Source organism: Phlebotomus argentipes, unplaced genomic scaffold (genome assembly GCF_947086385.1).
Source record: "Phlebotomus argentipes unplaced genomic scaffold, Phlebotomus argentipes genome assembly scaffold_18, whole genome shotgun sequence".
In the NCBI taxonomy this organism is placed as follows: domain Eukaryota; kingdom Metazoa; phylum Arthropoda; class Insecta; order Diptera; family Psychodidae; genus Phlebotomus; species Phlebotomus argentipes.
Window position 1 is genome coordinate 13,066,498 of NW_026776177.1, and position 17,112 is coordinate 13,083,609.

Genomic DNA, 17,112 nt, shown 5'->3' on the forward strand with positions numbered 1-17,112 from the left:
TTGCGGATACCGTCCCTTGAGAATGTGCTAACGATTCACTCCACTAAGGAAAAAAGCGGTAAGTAGGCCCCTACCCTCGCGTTCCACCCTCATTCTCTGGTCAATATTCTCCCTTCTTTTCACCTCAAGCGTGGTTTTATTTATAAAATAGCCTCAACACGCAAAACAATTACAAAGTGTACGTCATAAGGGTTCGGATTTCATGTGAAAATCATGGGAAAATATGCGATAGAACACCTTTCACATTGCACAATCGTATGAAAGTTTGTGGAAAAAATGGGAAAGTTTCAGTGAAACGCAATGCTTAATGTCCAGTGGCAGGAAAATTACCCCAATTTCGGGACAGCATGAATACATTCGCTTCTCTGTTGAGTCTTCAGTCGTTTTTCCGCACTCGATCGCATTCGACGCGCGCGACTTTTCCTCTTGATAAGAGAGTCCGATAAGGATTATCGCAGTAAGACAAATTGCTGCCGTATTTTGGTCAATTGCAGTCCAATTGCGCGGCCGAAAGGCACATTGTTGTGCGATGTGGAAATCATCAATTCCGCGGGCGTTTGAAGACAGAATCAGTGCTCTTAAAAAATGGTGAAGGACTCGTGGGATAAGTTTAGGTAAATTACTGTGCGGTAGTGATTAAGATGACAAGAATTCTCTTATCAATTTCGAAATTCACGCTCTCTCACAAACCCACTTTATCACGCTATTGGCACACTTGAGCCCGCTCATTGTGATAAAGATGGAAATGGCAAGTGACGATGAGAAGATGTGTGTTCAAAGGGAGAGTAGAATTTTTCAAATACTCCCATAAGTTGAGGAAATTGCAAATTGACTACTTATCAGTTAATCTTAGTCATCGGTCATCAATCATTTCGCTTGCAAATTTCCTTATCAACTTTTCAGTGGTAATTTCCACCCTTTTTCTGAAACCTTCACTGACCTTTGCCAGGACCACGGTTAAGCGCTGGTACGAGGGCACCAACAAGCGGAAGGTCATCTACGATGTCTACACAATTCCTTCCTGGACGGCGCCAATCATCCTGGCCGTGGTGCTGGGCATGTTCGTGGCCGTCCACTTCCTCTATTACGCCCTGCCCGCGGCCTTGCAGCAGGAGCACGAGCCCTTCTATCCGCATCGCTTCATCGCCGAGCGCGCGGAAATGCACACAAGGAATCTTACGCAATTTGGGGCGCGCGTTGGGGGCTCCCAAGCTAATGACTATAGCGCTGTGAATCACCTGTACGAAGAGCTGGAGAGAATTGCCGTGAGAGCAGCGTCAGGAGTGCACAGAATTGAACTGGATGTCCAGAAAGCTGACGAAGGAGCCTTTGAACTGCAGTTCACTCCTTACGGAATGACTAATGTGTATCATGGTAAGCAATTGATGTCGCTCAAAGCAAGTAAACATTTACCAAAAGAATATGCAACATTTCAAGACAATGAATAAGAAGTAGCTAGAGAGTCAATGAAGAAGTTTAGTGGGTGGACGTAATTTCTGAGAAAATATCCTAAGTAATTTATAAATTCTATTTCGCAGGTGTTCATAACGTGATAGTCCGCATGACGCCAACGGTCCCTAATTCCGAATACAGTGGCCACTGCCTCCTGGTCAACTCCCATTTTGACACAATTCCCAGCACTGTGGGTGGAAGCGACGCCGCCGCCATGGTGGGCATCATGATGGAACTCCTCCGGAAGTTGTCCACTCGCGCTGAAGTCTTCCGGCACTGCGTGGTATTCCTCTTCAATGGCGCCGAGGAGAATTACATGCTAGGCGCCCACGCTTTCATCACGCGCCACAAATGGGCGGGAGCAGTGAAGGCGTTCGTGAATTTGGATTCTGCCGGTGCTGGAGGACGCGAAATCATGTTCCAGGCCGGTCCTGGACATCCATTCTTAGTGCGCCACCTGCAAATCTCCGCTCCGCGACCCAGAGCTTCAGCCATTGCGGAGGAATTATTCCAGAAAGGCACTGTGCCCTCGGATTCGGATTTCAGGGTGTTCAGGGACTTTGGGAGGATTCCCGGAATGGATTTTGCATTTCACGCGAACGGATACGTTTATCACACAAAATATGACACGCCAGATGTTATTCCCAGTGAAACTTATCAGGTGAGGAATTGTAAATGTATAATTTGAGAGATTGTGGACTTACCATTTGTTCTGCAGCAAGTTGGAGACAACATCCTGGCCTTGTTGGTATCGCTCCTGGACAGCTACGAATTGTATGAAGTGGAAGCCTTCAGTGATGAGCCAGCTGTCTTTTTCGACTTCCTGGGATGGTTCCTGGTCGTCTATTCACGATACGAGGGCGTCGTTATCAACTCCTTAACTGCAGCTATTGGAATCCTGGTGATTGCCTTCTGCCTAAAAGCCATGTCCTTCAAGTCTGGCCTCTCAATGACGGAGATTCTGACAGAGTTTGGTGTCAGTGTGACCATCCTGGCGATTTCTGTGGGCATCGGCATAGCTTTGGTTCTCCTTTTGGCCGTGATTCTGGATTCTGCAGGACGCAGCATGTCCTGGTTTGCCATTCCCTGGTTTCTCTTTGGCCTCTACTTCTGCCCATTGCTCCTGGCCATCGGCACTGGTGTCACTCTGTACATTCATTACTTCAAGAGAGATCTTCTCTCCATATCCCATCGAGTGCAGCTCTTCCTCCACTCCCACTTCCTCCTTCTGATCCTCGCTCTCATCATCACAACGGCGATGGGTCTGAGATCATCCTATGTTCTTCTTCCGGCGACACTCTTTTACGCCGTCACTGCTTTCATCAATGGAATGCTCTTCCACAATCGCCGAAGATCCTGGCTGATTGTTCATCTTATTGGACAACTGCTTCCTCTGCTGTTCTATTGCCAGCAAGCTCATCTCGCCCTGCTGACACTCATCCCTCTCACAGGACGCGGAGGAGCAACTAGCAATCCAGATCTTCTTGTAGGATTGATCTGTACAATTCTGGCTCTACTCCTGGGTGGCTTCCTCATCCCTCTAGTCGCTCTCTGTCGTCATCCTCGAGCTGTGCTAAGCATCTTCCTCCTTTGGATGTGCATAAACATTATTCTGATCATCACACCACTTGGTTTCCCCTTTCGCGAAGCCACAGCGCCTCAGAGATTCTGGATATTCGTGAGTTTTCACCGCGGAATATATAAGAATTAGGTGAAATATCTGCTTTTCTTCCGCAGCACACACATCGGCGGATCCAAGACTTCAACAATGCATCTTCTTGGGAAGATTCTGGGTATTTCATACTTTCCATGGATCGTCACACGTCCTCCTCAGTGAAATCCTTCATCCCAGACTTGGCGCTTGCTCAGCCGCTGGGAAATGCTTGTGATGGTGATCTCCTTTTCTGTGGAATGCCGCTGCTCTCCTCGCGGAAGCACAATCGTGCGTCAGAAAGCCTATGGATGCCTGGACCAGCTCCTGTGCTTCCTGATGCCACTGGACTTGAACTTCTGGCAGAAACCCTCGAACCTGGTGCCACTCGAAAGACTTTCACCTTCGCCGTGACTGCCACAGCCCACATGGGAATCTTCTTGTCACCACGCCACGGAATGGAAATGGTTCAATGGAGCCTCTTGGACCACGTACCGTCTTCAGGTCCTCGCTGGCACGACCGCGAGACGTATTTCGTTTTCCTGAACTACGGCTTCAACTATTTCCGCCGATTGGAGTTCAATGTCACTGTCCAGGCACCGAGCATCTTCCGCCAGGGAATTCAAAGTATTGACATAGCCATTGTGTCCCACTATCTGTTCCACGAGGACTTCCGGACGCCTGAATTTAACGAGTTACTGGACAAATTCCCGTCCTGGGCATATGCTCAAGGCACCCAGAGTTCATATGAGAGCTTCATCTTCTAAACCCTGCCATCAATAAAATATTAGACTGCCCGCTATTGCCTTTTATTGTCCATTATCGGCTCTAATCCTGATCCGGTGGCTGCTGTATAAAGTATCCCCATGGCGCGAAATGGGTGTGGACGTCTTCAGGGCCACGATAGACACGGATCTGGACTCGCGCTAGATTAGCTGGATCCTCATTAAGCACTGGAACTGCTGAGGCGGGAATCCAAAGTCCCACAAGACAGAGCAACTGAAAAGAGTAATAGGCAGTTCCCAGAATATTCCTTTGACCCTCATTAGGTGATCCTAATCTTCGTCACTTGCACATTATCGTTTCACACTTATTCGTTAGCAGAGACAAAGCCGGGGTAAATCCCAAAATGATGACCCCAATTAATGTTATAAGAGGATCAGAAAGACTAGGCAATCCCTATAACGACGTGCTCTAATGAGCAGACATGCTAATGATAGACTCACCAGAACCAACCGAAAATTGACCATCTTGTCCCGCACTTTGACTGGAAATACAGTTGATTTGGTCACTAAATGTCTCTTTATATGCTCTGCGAATGCCAAAGATTTCACAAAGTGTCTCTTTGATGCCCTCCCAATTGATTTTCCACTTAATTTATCGCATGATTAGCTGCGAAAGCGAATAATTTCGCGGTGGCGCAACTAAACATTCCCCGACATGATGTTCCGGACACTCCGATCGAAGGCTTTGGAGGTCAAGGGCTCCTCTGGAGTGTAGAAAGGATTGCAAATAGCATCCGTGTAGAGGATATGCAGATTCCTGAACATGGAGCGCACTTCATTCTCTCTCAGAGCGGAATTTCCTGAGTCAATCACGATGATAAATTTGGTTTTTGTGTTCGTCACATAGCCATAACTGAAACAATGCAGATAATAGTAATTAGGCATCTTATCAATATCTCTAGAACGCTCAGAACTCACATCTTGTCTGTCTCAGTTGAATACAGCATCCCTAGATACAGATCTCGAGAGTCAACAGACTGTTTTCCGGATGCGGGCATGCATTTCTCCTCAATGATGTCCAGCGAAGCGTGAACACTATAATGCAGCTCGAGTTCACGATCTAAATCCGTTGTGGCGATGAAGAGAGGCGAGTTCTGAGAGAGTAAATGCACAGAATTAGGGAAAACTAGGAAAACCTTAAGGAAAACACTTACATCCTTGCCAATAATTGCGATGCACACACTCGTGATATTGGAACTCATTTTGGTAGAATTATCATTCAATTTACTATATAATGAGTTGATATTTAGTAATTGATCGGATTTCTAAAGAGTTTTGCAGAAAAAAACTAGGAGAAAACTTGAAAATCTTTATGCAATTTTCTCTACAAAATGCAAGGAAAAACGTAAACAATCTTCGAAATGTCACAATGCTGCCAACATCAGCTTTCACGATAAAATCATTCCTCTTATCGCTTCTCTTAATTCACGATATAAAAGTTTAACTCTTCGATTGAGTGGAGGAAATGTGTTATTTCCCAGAATTCTGAATTATAATTCATTAATCTTCTCTTCCATAACTCGACACTATCAGTCTGCTCGGCTTTCAAAACCTCATTTAGTCAAATTCTAATTTAAGATGTGGTAATTTAAAAGTCTTCTAATCCGCTCATCAAAATTGCCCGCCTTGATGACTTTAGCAGAACTGTCTGTGCCAATCATCAGGTCATTTGTTTACCTCTTGGCCAGGAGACTCTGTGCGCCTTCCGAGGGATGTTCAGGTAGAAAAATGAGGTTGACGACCGATTATAAAAGACGGGCCGTGGTGAGCACAATTTCATTCCCTGCTGAACCTCCTTGTGAGCAAGTTGCGACTATCTTGAAATTCGTGCTACGTGACAAGACGTGATAATGGCTGAAATTCCCGAAGCTGCTGTGCAACCCGTTCAACCCGTGCCACCGGAGGAGCTTGAGCCTCGCTCCGTGGATTCTACGCACCGTGCCTTCGTTCTGTTCCACAACACCACAAAACGTCAGGTGGAAATCTTCTGGATCAACTACTCTGGGAAGCTGGTGTCTTTCGGCATTCTTCAGCCTGACCAGAGGCGCCGTGTGGACACCTTCTGCACTCATCCATGGACCTACAAGGATGCCGTTACCAAGGAGAACCTGTTTGTTTCTGGCCAAAAGGTCTTCTACCCAACGATCTGGTACAAGGGCGCCGTTGATCTCTCGCGCATGCTGGTTCGCCGTCAGGTAGCCAGGATTCATCATGGGATGCGCACACTTCGCGAGATTGCCCTTGAAGCTGTGGCCTTGCAACTACCCAATGCTTACTCAGCTGAAGAATTGGAACTTCCCAAATCCATCGCCGAAGAACTTATCCGTGTGTACAAGGAACTCCACAACGAGCTTCCCAGCCAGTAAGAACTGATCCGCATAATGTTATTACATACTTTCATCATCATCATCATCATCTTGCGTTCTCTAAATATTGTAGAATAAATGACAATCTCTTCTTCCCACAAAGCATATCTTATCATTTTCATCCTCACTGGCGTGGCTTTTGGGGACAGTCGGTTTCAGCTCAGGTGAAGGGCTTTGTCTTGTAGTGGAAGGTCAAGTCAGCCGATTGCTTCCAGATTAAGTGTCTCACCGTCCTCAAGTCCATATTGGGATCTAGAACCTGCAATAGAAATGCACTCTTAATGTCTGGCCGACTTCATTTGGGGAGATTAACAGGGACTTTAAATCCTCTTGGATCCCTCAAAAGGCTCTCTAGGCAGAAGAGTGACGATATATCAAGAGATATACTCACAATATCATTGCAAAGCAACTCGAGACGATCCTCTGGCGGGATCTGTGATCCCTCAGAATTGGCATCACTTTGGCTATTTTGGGATGAGTTGGACGCATTGCTAATGCCCGGTGTCACTTCGGTGCCAAGCACCTTCTCCAGAACGTGTTCACACAGTTTTCGGCACGGTATGAATTCATTGGCAATGAGACGCTCCTGAAATATTCAATCAGCAAACATTAGCGCTTCCAATTCTTGCTCGATTCTCTCTCGAATCTTCACCTTTTTCATGCGATCCTGCTTCACCATGAGTGGATGAGGTAGCAGATAGAAGGGAATCTTGATGAACTTCGGCATATTTCGCTCGATTACCACATCCGTGACCCACGACGGCACCGTTTCATGCAACAGCGCGCTTTCGCTCTCACCAGCAGCATCTCTGACCAGCAATCGGCATACCGTGCGTCCGCCCACTTCGCTGAAAATGAGCGGCGTGTGTTTCGGCACGGAAAAGTATCCATTCCCCTTAATTTCGTTGTCCAAATCGCTGGCCGGAGCGCTATGTGGCGGCGTCCAGGCTTCCAGCAATGCTTGCAAGAGAAGACTTCCGTAGTTCACCTTGACTTCGGAGCCCGCTTCAACATGCTCAGGCAATCCAGATTCCGCTGCCACCCATGCAGCGAAGCAATCCACCTCATCCTGTCCCAGAACAATCGTCGGCATGCCCGTTTTCAAGTCCACCGTGAACCAATTGGGGATGTAAATCCTCTGGTTTCGCCTGTTCAACTCCTCATCGAAATCCACAGAGCCCAAATCTTCGACTTTCGTCACCTTCAGGACATCATAGAGTGCCACGCTTTGTTCTGTATCTCGCGTTAAGATGTGACGCTTGTCATTCAGCACGGCGTACTTCTTTATTGCCGCCCCGCCGCGAATGCACGTCGTCTCGGTGGCTCTTGCCGGCGGCGTGCCGCCGTTCGTTAGCGCTGTGGAATCGTTGGTGTGGACGTATTTGTCCTGATGCGCACGCGGTAGACGCCAGCACCGGATGTCAGAGTTCCAAGTGGTCGTCCAGACGCCCGTTTGATCCACATTGTAGCAGAGACTAAGCACTGGGGCGCGCTCCTCGCACACCAGCACACTATTGCTGGGGTTGCGCAGTTCCGTCATGATCACTTTCTTATCACGACTCCCTAAAAGAGTCGAAAAGTTATTCGTATCAAGAATATAATAATAAATGAGAACTTATAATTTTATAATTTAAGGTAGCCGTCAATAGAATTCCTCGTTCTAGCTAGATCTTAGGAATAAATTATCAAATGCAGTAAATAAAGAATAGTGATTTTCCCACAAATTCTGTGAGAAAACCATTGAAAAGATACAAATTTGGGTGGGTGAAAATTGTTGATAATGGAAAAATTAATAATTTCCATATAATATAACAATTGGAAAAAAATCCTATTTCAGACAAATACTGCAGTTTTTAGTGAATTTAAAATTATGATACGCTCAATATTAGCAAATAGTCACCTGATATGACATGCGAGAAGGTGTCGGTGGTGAGGAGCGCCCACACGCCCTCGGAATGTACATGGAGTGTCTGAATGCAGCGCTGCTCGCCCAGATTCCACAGCTTTATGGTGCCGTCTGAGCTGCCGGACACCACTTCCTTTCCGTCCGGTGACACCACCAGTGCCTTCACGTTCTCCGTGTGTCCCTTGAGCTTCATGAGGCGATTGCAGGTGCGCGGGTCCCACACGCGTAGCGTGTTCTCCGGCGACCCGCTCACGATCACCGTCCCGGACTGGTTCATGGCCAGACTGTAGATACTATCGCGACTACCGGGCAGACTGGACGTCGTCACGGTGTTGTTGCTGGCCGTGAGCGCCGTCAGTGTGTTCACATCCCACAAGTAGATAGCCTTGTCCAGGCCGGCGCTCGCCACCTGCTCGCGGTCCTTAGCGTACGCCAGTGCCTGCACGTAGTCACGGTGCGTCTTGAGCGTGGACATGCAGAAGCCGCGATGGGCATTCCACACCTTCACCGTCGTATCACAGCTGGCACTGATCAGGTGGCGTCCGCCGCAGCACAGCACAATATCATTCACCCAGTCGTTGTGATGCTCCATGCTCTGGATGTACGGCTCCTGCGATCCCGTTTGTGTGCTGTTCCACACACGTATGATGGCATCCCGGCCCGCCGAGTACAGACGCCCATTCACCGGATCCAGCTGTAGGGCATTCACTCCATTTCTGTGGCGCTTCTCCTCTGCGTCCCGTATCACGAACGACACCTGAAAACACCACACAAGCGTGCATTAATCACTCAAGCAGCCAATGCGAAGCTTCTGCCCCCCTCTGGGGCGCCTCCCAGAGCTGCCTCCCCAGCATTGAGGTTATGTCGCCACTCACTTGCATTTTCTTCCGGACAACTTGGTTGTTTTTGTGTGTTAACATGGTGATTGCATGAAGTGGGGGGATGCTGGTGATGGGTTCTACGCGACACTTTTACGCAGAAATACTTTTTTCACGGGAAAATGCCACTTTTCCCGTCCGACACCTCATAATACAATTTGGTATTCAGTGGCCCGATAGCGAACTGTCGTGCTCACTGGAGCGCCACTGGAAGAATCCGCCGATGTCTGATGTAATGCATCACTGAAAATTATGTGAATCAGCGGAAAACATAAATTGAGGAAAAATTATATTTACGAAACACAATTTCCTCGATATTCTACTGTGATGACCATGAGGTTTCATTGTTGACTGCTCTTCGTGCCCTCTCAGCTCCTGATTCACCTTAGAGCCAAGACTTGAAATTGAGAAACCCTCTGAAAGTTCGAAGCGAAAACTGAAAATCACCAAACCGGAATAAAGAGACATATTTTAGGACCTTTAAAATTTAAATCCCCTCAGGGATTGTCTTCTTTTATTTGGTAAACACAAGTGCATTTTATCTACAATTTGTGACCATTTCAGTGGTTTGCTTTCCGCTTTACTGAGTAAATAGAATTTTTACAATGGAATGTCTTGCAGGAAAAACACCCTCACAAACCAAATAAATATTGAATATCTTTGAAATATCATGTTGGTAAATTGGGAGGCCAAAAAGAAGCGTACAAAAATACATTTCTCTCTAAATCACACCGCTTCCTGACCTTCGGCCAGAAAGCACCATTAAGCTCTGTTAACCATCCTCAATTTTGGCAAGAATAGAAGCACATCTGTTACGGGGGAAAAAAGGGGTTTTAGAACAATAAAAGTTAGGTCGTCTAGCGTTAAATAAACATTATTAAAGCCATTTCATTCATTGTCATCTGTAGTTTGGAAACAGGAAAACTCAGGGTACGAAAGGTAGCTGTCGCTCTTTAAGAGTACTCATCCACTTCCTTGATGACTGTGTTCTTCTCTTGCGTCTCGCGGCGCCTCAGCAATTCCTGCACATGCTCTGAATTCTGCGCGGAAATGATCCTGTGCTGAATTTCCGGCGCGAGTTGACAACTCGCCTGCTCCAGATCGTCCATAGATGTTCGCCTGAGGAGTTTCGGCACACTATCTAGGCTCTTTTGCATTGAGATGCGACGAACAGGAGTCGGGCCGTCCAATTCAACGCTGTCCATCATTTGAACAGTGCTGTGACGCCTGGACAGCGTCACGAGACTCTGCCGATGCTTGGAAGGACGTCCTTTGCCCATCCTCACGTCGATTGCCTTGAAGTGGTTCTGAATAGCTAAGCCGAGTTCAGGACAAGAGTCCTCATCCATCTGAAAAAAAAAACGAATAAGCATCAATTCGAGCTGGAGAAGACTCTCTTGTCCGACTCACAAGAACTTTGCACTCTTTGAACATGTGGAATCCATCGCAGCCGCTGTGGATGTAGCTTTTGATACACACCGCGTAATTCTGCTCCAAATTCAGCCACTCATCCGCCACTCTTACCAGGCCTGCCTCAACGCGCTTCCCTGGTGGCTGAGAGGGATCGAATACAAAAGATAGGCCTGAGACTTGAAAGAAGCGGCCCTCGAGTTTCGGATAGGCGGACACAGCGTTCTCCAGTGCCTGCAGTAGCACTTGACCACTCATCTCCAACACAATTAGCGGATCTCGCATTGGAACTATGTTAACCAAGTCCCTCATCTTGAACGGACCCGCTGGATGGACTTGATCAGAGCGAAATGTGCCCGAATTGATGAGAACCACGTCGGCTCCAGTGGCCGCCAGGATGACATCGCATACCCAGTCGCCCAGATTCGTCTCCATCGTGCGAATCTGCGAAAATCTGCCGTCCAATTCCACAGAAAATGTCCCCAGAACTTCCTCCATCCTCAATTCAATGGTGGCCGAGTATTTCTCCAATTCCGCCTTGAGCGTCTCGTCTTCTGAATAGGAAGCAGTCACATCCACTCTCTCAATCTCCATCTTCAGCCTCCCGTCCGCATCTCTCTCGTTCTCAATGGCAATCTTCGAAAACTGCCGAAAGTCCGTTCCCGACTTGACGATGTTCGTTCCATTAACTTTCACCACCTCGAATACGTGATCATGACCACCGAGGATCAGATCTATCTCAGGACATTGTCTGGCCAGTTCCTCATCGTTGGGTGTTCGCATGTGCGTGAGCGCAATGACAATATCGCATCCTTCCTTTCGCAGTTCTGCCGCCAGTTCGTGAGCTGCTTTGGAAAAGTCTATGAAAGTGACTTCCTTGGGATCAATCGTGGGCAGCGTCTCCAGCCACTGGCGCTCCACCAAACCTACGAAACCGATCTTGTGCTCGCCATACCGCATGATATGTGTGATCTTGCCATCGCCCAGCGGGCGTCCCGTCTCATTGTCCACCACATTGGACATGAGCCATGGAAAGTGGCAGCGATCCACCCATTTGGAAAGCACATCAAGACCATGATCGAAATCATGATTGCCTGAAAGAGGAAAGAAAATGTTTATAAAGAAGAGTTGAAATACTCTCATCTGCGCTGTTAATTCAATTTCATGTTTCAATTCTGCAATTCTAAAGTGATAATTCTCCCATTAAGGACGCATGAGTGTCTTGAAGTGTTTCTTTTCTATAAAATTAACAACTTTGACTGTAGATAGTTAAAATCTTTTTATCTCATAACTATTCCAATCTTTAATCAGCATTTCTCAAGTATAAGTCAGAAAGAACACAAGTTAAATAACTTGTAATATAAATGTACACTTTCACTAAATGGCCTAGACAACAAAGAATCTCGTGGAAAATCCTTCTTCTCTCGGATTTGCATAATTTATAGAAGCTAAAGAGTTTGTCAACTCGCATCATGAGATTTCACCCCCACTGAATTGTGGGATAATTTATCGCTTCATTTGTGGGTGGTGTGGCGACGATGAGACTCACACCGCTGTCCAATTTCCTCTCACCCTTGTAATTGGATTATCTCTGTGAAACATTTTTGGCGGAGAGGCGCGAGCGGCAAGAAATGTGAATGACTCGCAGGCGAGCGTGTTAATGAAATTTTCCACTCATTCACGATGGCATCCAATTCAATTTACTCACCGAAGACGGCACACTTGACGCTCACGGCGTTGAGCACGGGGATCATCTGCTCACCCTGCGTGTAGGTGCTGAGCATGCTGGGAGAGAAGGCGTCGCCACTGAACAGCACCAACGGCTTCAGATCCCGGAAACTATGAATGGCCGTGGCAAAGCGCGCCGCGCCCCCAATCGGCTCCGCCACCGAGTTGGGTTCAATGTTGTACACGTCGTTGAAATGGAGAATTGTTATGCCATCTTTGGACAAGGCCTGGACCTCCCTATGCGGTGAGTGACTGTTGCAATGTACGATGGAAGACACTGGCGCATCCCTTTCGGCCAAAGTTTCCATTCCAGCCTCCTTGCGAGCGATTACACTCGACGGATGAGTGTTCTGCAACGTCGTCACGGCTCGCTTGCCGGCCTCCCGCACTTCAATCGACGCCTGGAAGTGTAGCAAAGAAGATTGGATTACCAAGAACCATAGACAGTGAGGCAACATCGAATAAAAAGCATCGAAATGAAAAGAGAATACGAGAAAAATAAACCCAAAACAAGCAAAATGGATTGCACATCCACCTGTTTCAGCCACCCGACGACATTCTTGAGACTCTGGGACACTTCATGAGGTTCCGGAAGACTGGCCGAGCCAGAGTCCACGAGATCGCCCCATTTGGATCGCAGAGCTGCTTGGGCCGCAAATCCAGCCATGCTCTGACTATCAAGAAATTTCCACAATGAGAAAAAAAAGTATTTTTCCACTGATTCTCCCACCCCAATTGCCACATTTCCGCCTCCAGGGAAATGAAAAGAGTAAATATACCATCGCTTGAAACTATAGCAGTAAGGGATTCATCTCCTTTCATTGCATGCGCGTAATAATCAATAAAGTTTCCAGTCAATTCTAGATATTCCCATAAGCAAAATCATCTGAGAAGTTATTTTTAACACAAATCTCATACACACGCCTTTTCCAGAAATCACCTTTTTTCAGAGCAATTGAATAATTCACAGAGGAAATAATGTTTTTAGCTCCATGGCAGAGAAAAGGATTTCGTCAGAGGTAGTAATTAAAAATTAATTTAGGACTCTCACTCCCGCCGTGAATCTTAAGTGAAGACATAGCAAAGAAGCCTAATTCTGATGTCGATGCTACAGAAGGGTTCAAATTAAGTGTTTTCCCACTACAATAAATTATTCGTTACAATGAAAATCTCTTGTTTTCGTGTCGATTGCGGAGCTTCTGATATTTTGTTCCTCAGACTACCACTAAATACATCTTTATGGACATGAAAAATAATATTATTTGAGGGCTTATTATCTGGGCTTTTCTTGCTAATTTTTCAGATTATTTTCATGACACAAATTGGTTATTTTTTAAAGTATTCTAGTTGTCTTTTTTCCATCAACAAAATAAACTTATTGCTGATATGAAATAGCTGAAATAGAAATGAAATCAATCCCTTCCCCTTTAATAAAGTGAGTGAAGCTGATGAGAAACAGACATTTAGTAAAAAAAAAACCATGTGGGGATGAAATAAGGACCTGGCGAGGAAAATTAATTCTCTTTTGCCGAGGTCTTCCAAAAAAATAAAGGGCTTGTCAGGCCCCGCCACACCATCCGATACGAAACAGACGGTGTGGCATTCATGTTTTGTTTGCTCTTCAAAGCGCCAGTTGCTTTAACTGTCTCCGGCAATAATGTTGCTAGCATGAAGTATATGTTAACCATTGAATGTTAAATTGCGACGAAATAATGCTAAATGCAAGAGTTTTTTTGGCACTATGGTATTAATCCACATTACATAAAACACTATCATCACAAAATAGAGAGAAGATGTAAGGAAAATCACTGGATATTAAGAAAATAAACTCATTTCCCACCAATTCACAATAAATAAGCCAAACTTTCTCATCACTTTAGTCATTCTTATTACACTAAAATGATACTATTCTCAATTTGAATTGATTCCAATGTCAGGAGAGAGACTTTCCTTGGTAAAAATATAAATAATACTGAGCTGCACGTCCCGAAAGAGTTGTCACATTGCTTTGTGTGCTTTTTACATAAAAACACGCAATCAGCTGTGCTTGCCACGGGCAATGTGTGTTAGTGAGTCCACATTTTATATAAAGCGACAGATGAATGTAGTTCAATGGCACGACGAACACTTTCATTCAATTCAATACATTTTCATTGTCAATCTCGGTTTCGCGTGTGCACTTCTGCAGATAAGGACCCGGCGAGGAAATTTAATTCACTTTTGCCCAGGCCTTCCAAAAAAATACTATGGGGCTTTTCAGGGCCCCACCAATCCACCCGAGGGCAACCCTCGGGCTCTTTCAGAAGTGGGATTAAAATTGCTCCACGCGAGCATCGCGATTTCACATGTCTTCCCATAACATGTGTTGCTCGCATGAAGTATAAGCCAACAGACTTAAGGACAATATTTGCATTAATGAGAAGATAACTTTCCCACAGATTTTTTGCCTAATGATCCACTTGAGTGTTTCAGGGGATTCAAAAAATTGCTCAAACAAATTGGCTCAAACAACGAAGCAAATGGTCAGCAATTTATGCCACTTTGTTGCGACGCTTTATCTCACTTTGTGGTCATTCGGCAACATTGCGATGCATCGCAAGGGTGGTTTCGTGGTGAACACACCATCGGAAAACCATTAGGATTACACAAATAGCTTCATATAGGGGTTTACTCGGCTCTGGAGAGTGTCAAGGGTATTTCTCTTCTTTCTTCGAATGGGAAATGGGTTGACGACGGATTGTTTTTTTGGCATCACGGTTTTTGGGGCAAAATGTGACAAGGGTTGAGACAATATTTGCTGAGTTTTCTTCCCCAGATCTGCCTCCACTCGATGTGGCGTTTCGATAAAATGCGAAATTTAATAGATAAACCGAAAAAAATTTAGAGTTTACAACAAATTAGTGAGACGACATAGGGTTCTTAATCCTAAAAAGTAAATTCCTCAGGACAATAATTTAATAATTAAAGGGTTTTTTTTCTTAATTGTTAATCTTAAATCTTTCGAATTTAACACCGAAAATTGAAGACAAATCACTAGGTCTATAATAAGTTCCTTCACACGATCACATCAATTGAAATAAAACATTTTCACGAATTGCTCAAATATCTATACGATTGACCAAATTTAATGGCATTCACCTTTAACGCTCTACATGCCGCCCCCAGTGTTCGCTCCACATTATTTCAAAAGATAATACCATTTCCCCCAACAATAAACCGGGAGGCAAAATTTGATGGGTGCCCGCAAAAGATGAGACATCATCCAATATCACTGTACCTATTTTTTCTGCCTCAAATATGCAAAATCGTTTTAATCTAATAACAGCAAATAAACAAATTTGGATGGAAATTGATGTTTTCCTCACGCTGTGTCTTCCTTTTTGCGTGGCAGAGTCGAGAAATCTCTGGAGGGATGGAACAAGAAGTGACAGAAAATCAAATCGGATGCGTGCTCTATATATGAGGCGAAAACTCTTGAATGTGATAAATCAGCGTGTGTCGCGCGGAGAGTCAAATATAGTCAAAGATCACGCAACGAGGCTGCATTTGGGGGCCTCGTGGAGTCACTTTGTGGCGACATGGGAAAACGTGCGCTTCAATAAATCCACGTGGTGGAAAATCTCCAGAGATCTCGAGAATGAATCACATTGTGGTGATGTTAATTAATCACAAGTCACACCTTTTGTACAAACATTCCTGGGATCAAAAACCACACACAACCACTCGACTTGAGGCAGTTCCGTCAACTGGCTAATTGAATTTTGCGCTTCAGATTGAGCTGAGAGATTGGATGAGAAAGTGGGAGGACTCTGACTTGGGCAAGTGACAAAAGGTGGACAGATGAATGTGATCACATTTTTTGCCTCTTGACCACATATATTAGATTAATGAATCGGTTTAATAACCGTTTCCTCTTCCCTTACAGATAATTCGGATGGCTGGAGAGTAAATAAAGCTCTTCCATTCAGTCTCCGGGAGACAAATACCAGGGCAGAACTAGGGAGCAAAATCCTGCTAATTTCCACTAACCTCTTTAACTACAACGCTTCGCGTTCGATTAGAGAATCGTAAATTATGATTTACCTAGTTTCTCGATGCCTTTTTTAGTTTTTTTTCCATAAGTTTTATGGTCCGAGTTTTCCTCTGACCTTCTGACATCGATTGTAGTAATATTTTTATAGCCCAAACGACGTCTTATCGTTTGGAGAAGTAGAGGCAAAAACCCACGAAATGTTAAAGAGCGCAGCTCAAATTTCCGGGAAAGTTCCTCAAAACAGAGAGACTAAAAAATAAATAAATCCTTGTCAGTACAATTTTGATCGAATTTCAAAACACTTTCTCGCGCGATTCCTTGGCCAAAAGACAGTATGAAGGCGAACACGTGGGGGGATTTGCAAGAAAACCCCTCCGTGAGTGGTGATGAGCCTCTGTGTCCTTGTCGATCTGAGTGTCTTTGACAAGGATACAGAGTTTGAAGGTGCCTCTCGGCAGCGATTAAAAGCCCTCACGGACAATGGAGAATAAACGCAATTAGCATTTCAGCACAGACTCACCACCCACACACTTCCGTCCTATTTTCATGCTCAACTTCCTGCCCTATAATCCTATTCGAAGGCTCTTCTGTTCTCATCCCGCCAATCGTGTGATTTGCTAAAAGCCGCAATACCCTCAGGTAGCTAGAAGTGTTTTTCTGCAAGTACATTCGCTTGGGCACTGTGGGAAATCGTCATTTTTCCAGTCACTTTCACCATTTTCCCACCAAAATCTCCCCATTTTTCCCTCCAAAACTGTACACTTACATTTCTTAACACCAGATGGACGAAATTCCTTGTAGACTTGAGCAAAATTCACTGCGATTTCTACCCGACCCTCCACATGGTCCTCTCGCGAACAACACAAAAGTTCGAATGGGAAAAGTCTTTCCCGCAGTGAGAAA

General features: G+C 45.4%; 5 protein-coding genes across 8 annotated transcripts; 2 read left to right on the top strand and 3 right to left on the bottom strand.

The window, feature by feature from the left end:
• The first annotated feature begins 412 nt into the window (after nucleotides 1-412).
• On the top strand, nucleotides 413-3,884 carry LOC132260336 (endoplasmic reticulum metallopeptidase 1-like). Of its 2 annotated transcripts, XM_059758384.1 has the most exons (5): nucleotides 413-614; nucleotides 950-1,374; nucleotides 1,539-2,113; nucleotides 2,171-3,130; nucleotides 3,190-3,884. In XM_059758384.1, exons 1-5 carry the CDS (start codon nucleotides 586-588, stop codon nucleotides 3,868-3,870), a joined length of 2,670 nt encoding a protein of 889 aa, XP_059614367.1. In that variant the 5' UTR covers nucleotides 413-585; the 3' UTR covers nucleotides 3,871-3,884. The 2 variants fall into 2 exon arrangements, with proteins under 2 accessions (XP_059614367.1, XP_059614366.1); XM_059758383.1 differs by lacking the exon at nucleotides 413-614 and having other exon boundaries at nucleotides 752-1,374.
• Nucleotides 3,885-3,986: 102 nt separating this feature from the next.
• Nucleotides 3,987-5,250, bottom strand: LOC132260337 (trafficking protein particle complex subunit 2-like protein). Its single transcript, XM_059758385.1, has 4 exons — nucleotides 5,043-5,250; nucleotides 4,807-4,982; nucleotides 4,330-4,741; nucleotides 3,987-4,102 (listed from the first exon to the last, which is right to left on the bottom strand). Exons 1-3 carry the CDS (start codon nucleotides 5,088-5,090, stop codon nucleotides 4,528-4,530), a joined length of 438 nt encoding a protein of 145 aa, XP_059614368.1. The 5' UTR covers nucleotides 5,091-5,250; the 3' UTR covers nucleotides 3,987-4,102; nucleotides 4,330-4,527.
• Nucleotides 5,251-5,384: 134 nt separating this feature from the next.
• On the top strand, nucleotides 5,385-6,266 carry LOC132260192 (protein Vhl). Its single transcript, XM_059758158.1, has one exon. It carries the CDS (start codon nucleotides 5,739-5,741, stop codon nucleotides 6,252-6,254), a length of 516 nt encoding a protein of 171 aa, XP_059614141.1. The 5' UTR covers nucleotides 5,385-5,738; the 3' UTR covers nucleotides 6,255-6,266.
• A 44-nt stretch (nucleotides 6,267-6,310) lies between these two features.
• On the bottom strand, nucleotides 6,311-9,240 carry LOC132260191 (WD repeat-containing protein 48 homolog). Its single transcript, XM_059758157.1, has 5 exons — nucleotides 9,036-9,240; nucleotides 8,155-8,917; nucleotides 6,907-7,817; nucleotides 6,646-6,840; nucleotides 6,311-6,513 (listed from the first exon to the last, which is right to left on the bottom strand). The coding sequence occupies exons 1-5, from the start codon at nucleotides 9,078-9,080 to the stop codon at nucleotides 6,415-6,417; spliced, it is 2,013 nt and encodes a 670-aa protein (XP_059614140.1). The 5' UTR covers nucleotides 9,081-9,240; the 3' UTR covers nucleotides 6,311-6,414.
• Nucleotides 9,241-9,516: 276 nt separating this feature from the next.
• On the bottom strand, nucleotides 9,517-16,997 carry LOC132261301 (snake venom 5'-nucleotidase). Of its 3 annotated transcripts, none has more exons than XM_059760076.1 (5): nucleotides 16,976-16,997; nucleotides 12,712-12,850; nucleotides 12,157-12,577; nucleotides 10,449-11,542; nucleotides 9,517-10,387 (listed from the first exon to the last, which is right to left on the bottom strand). In XM_059760076.1, the coding sequence occupies exons 2-5, from the start codon at nucleotides 12,841-12,843 to the stop codon at nucleotides 9,992-9,994; spliced, it is 2,043 nt and encodes a 680-aa protein (XP_059616059.1). In that variant the 5' UTR covers nucleotides 12,844-12,850; nucleotides 16,976-16,997; the 3' UTR covers nucleotides 9,517-9,991. The 3 variants fall into 3 exon arrangements, with proteins under 3 accessions (XP_059616059.1, XP_059616060.1, XP_059616061.1); XM_059760077.1 differs by lacking the exon at nucleotides 16,976-16,997 and adding an exon at nucleotides 15,856-16,142; XM_059760078.1 differs by lacking the exons at nucleotides 12,712-12,850; nucleotides 16,976-16,997 and adding an exon at nucleotides 15,856-16,140.
• Between the last annotated feature and the right edge of the window lie 115 nt (nucleotides 16,998-17,112).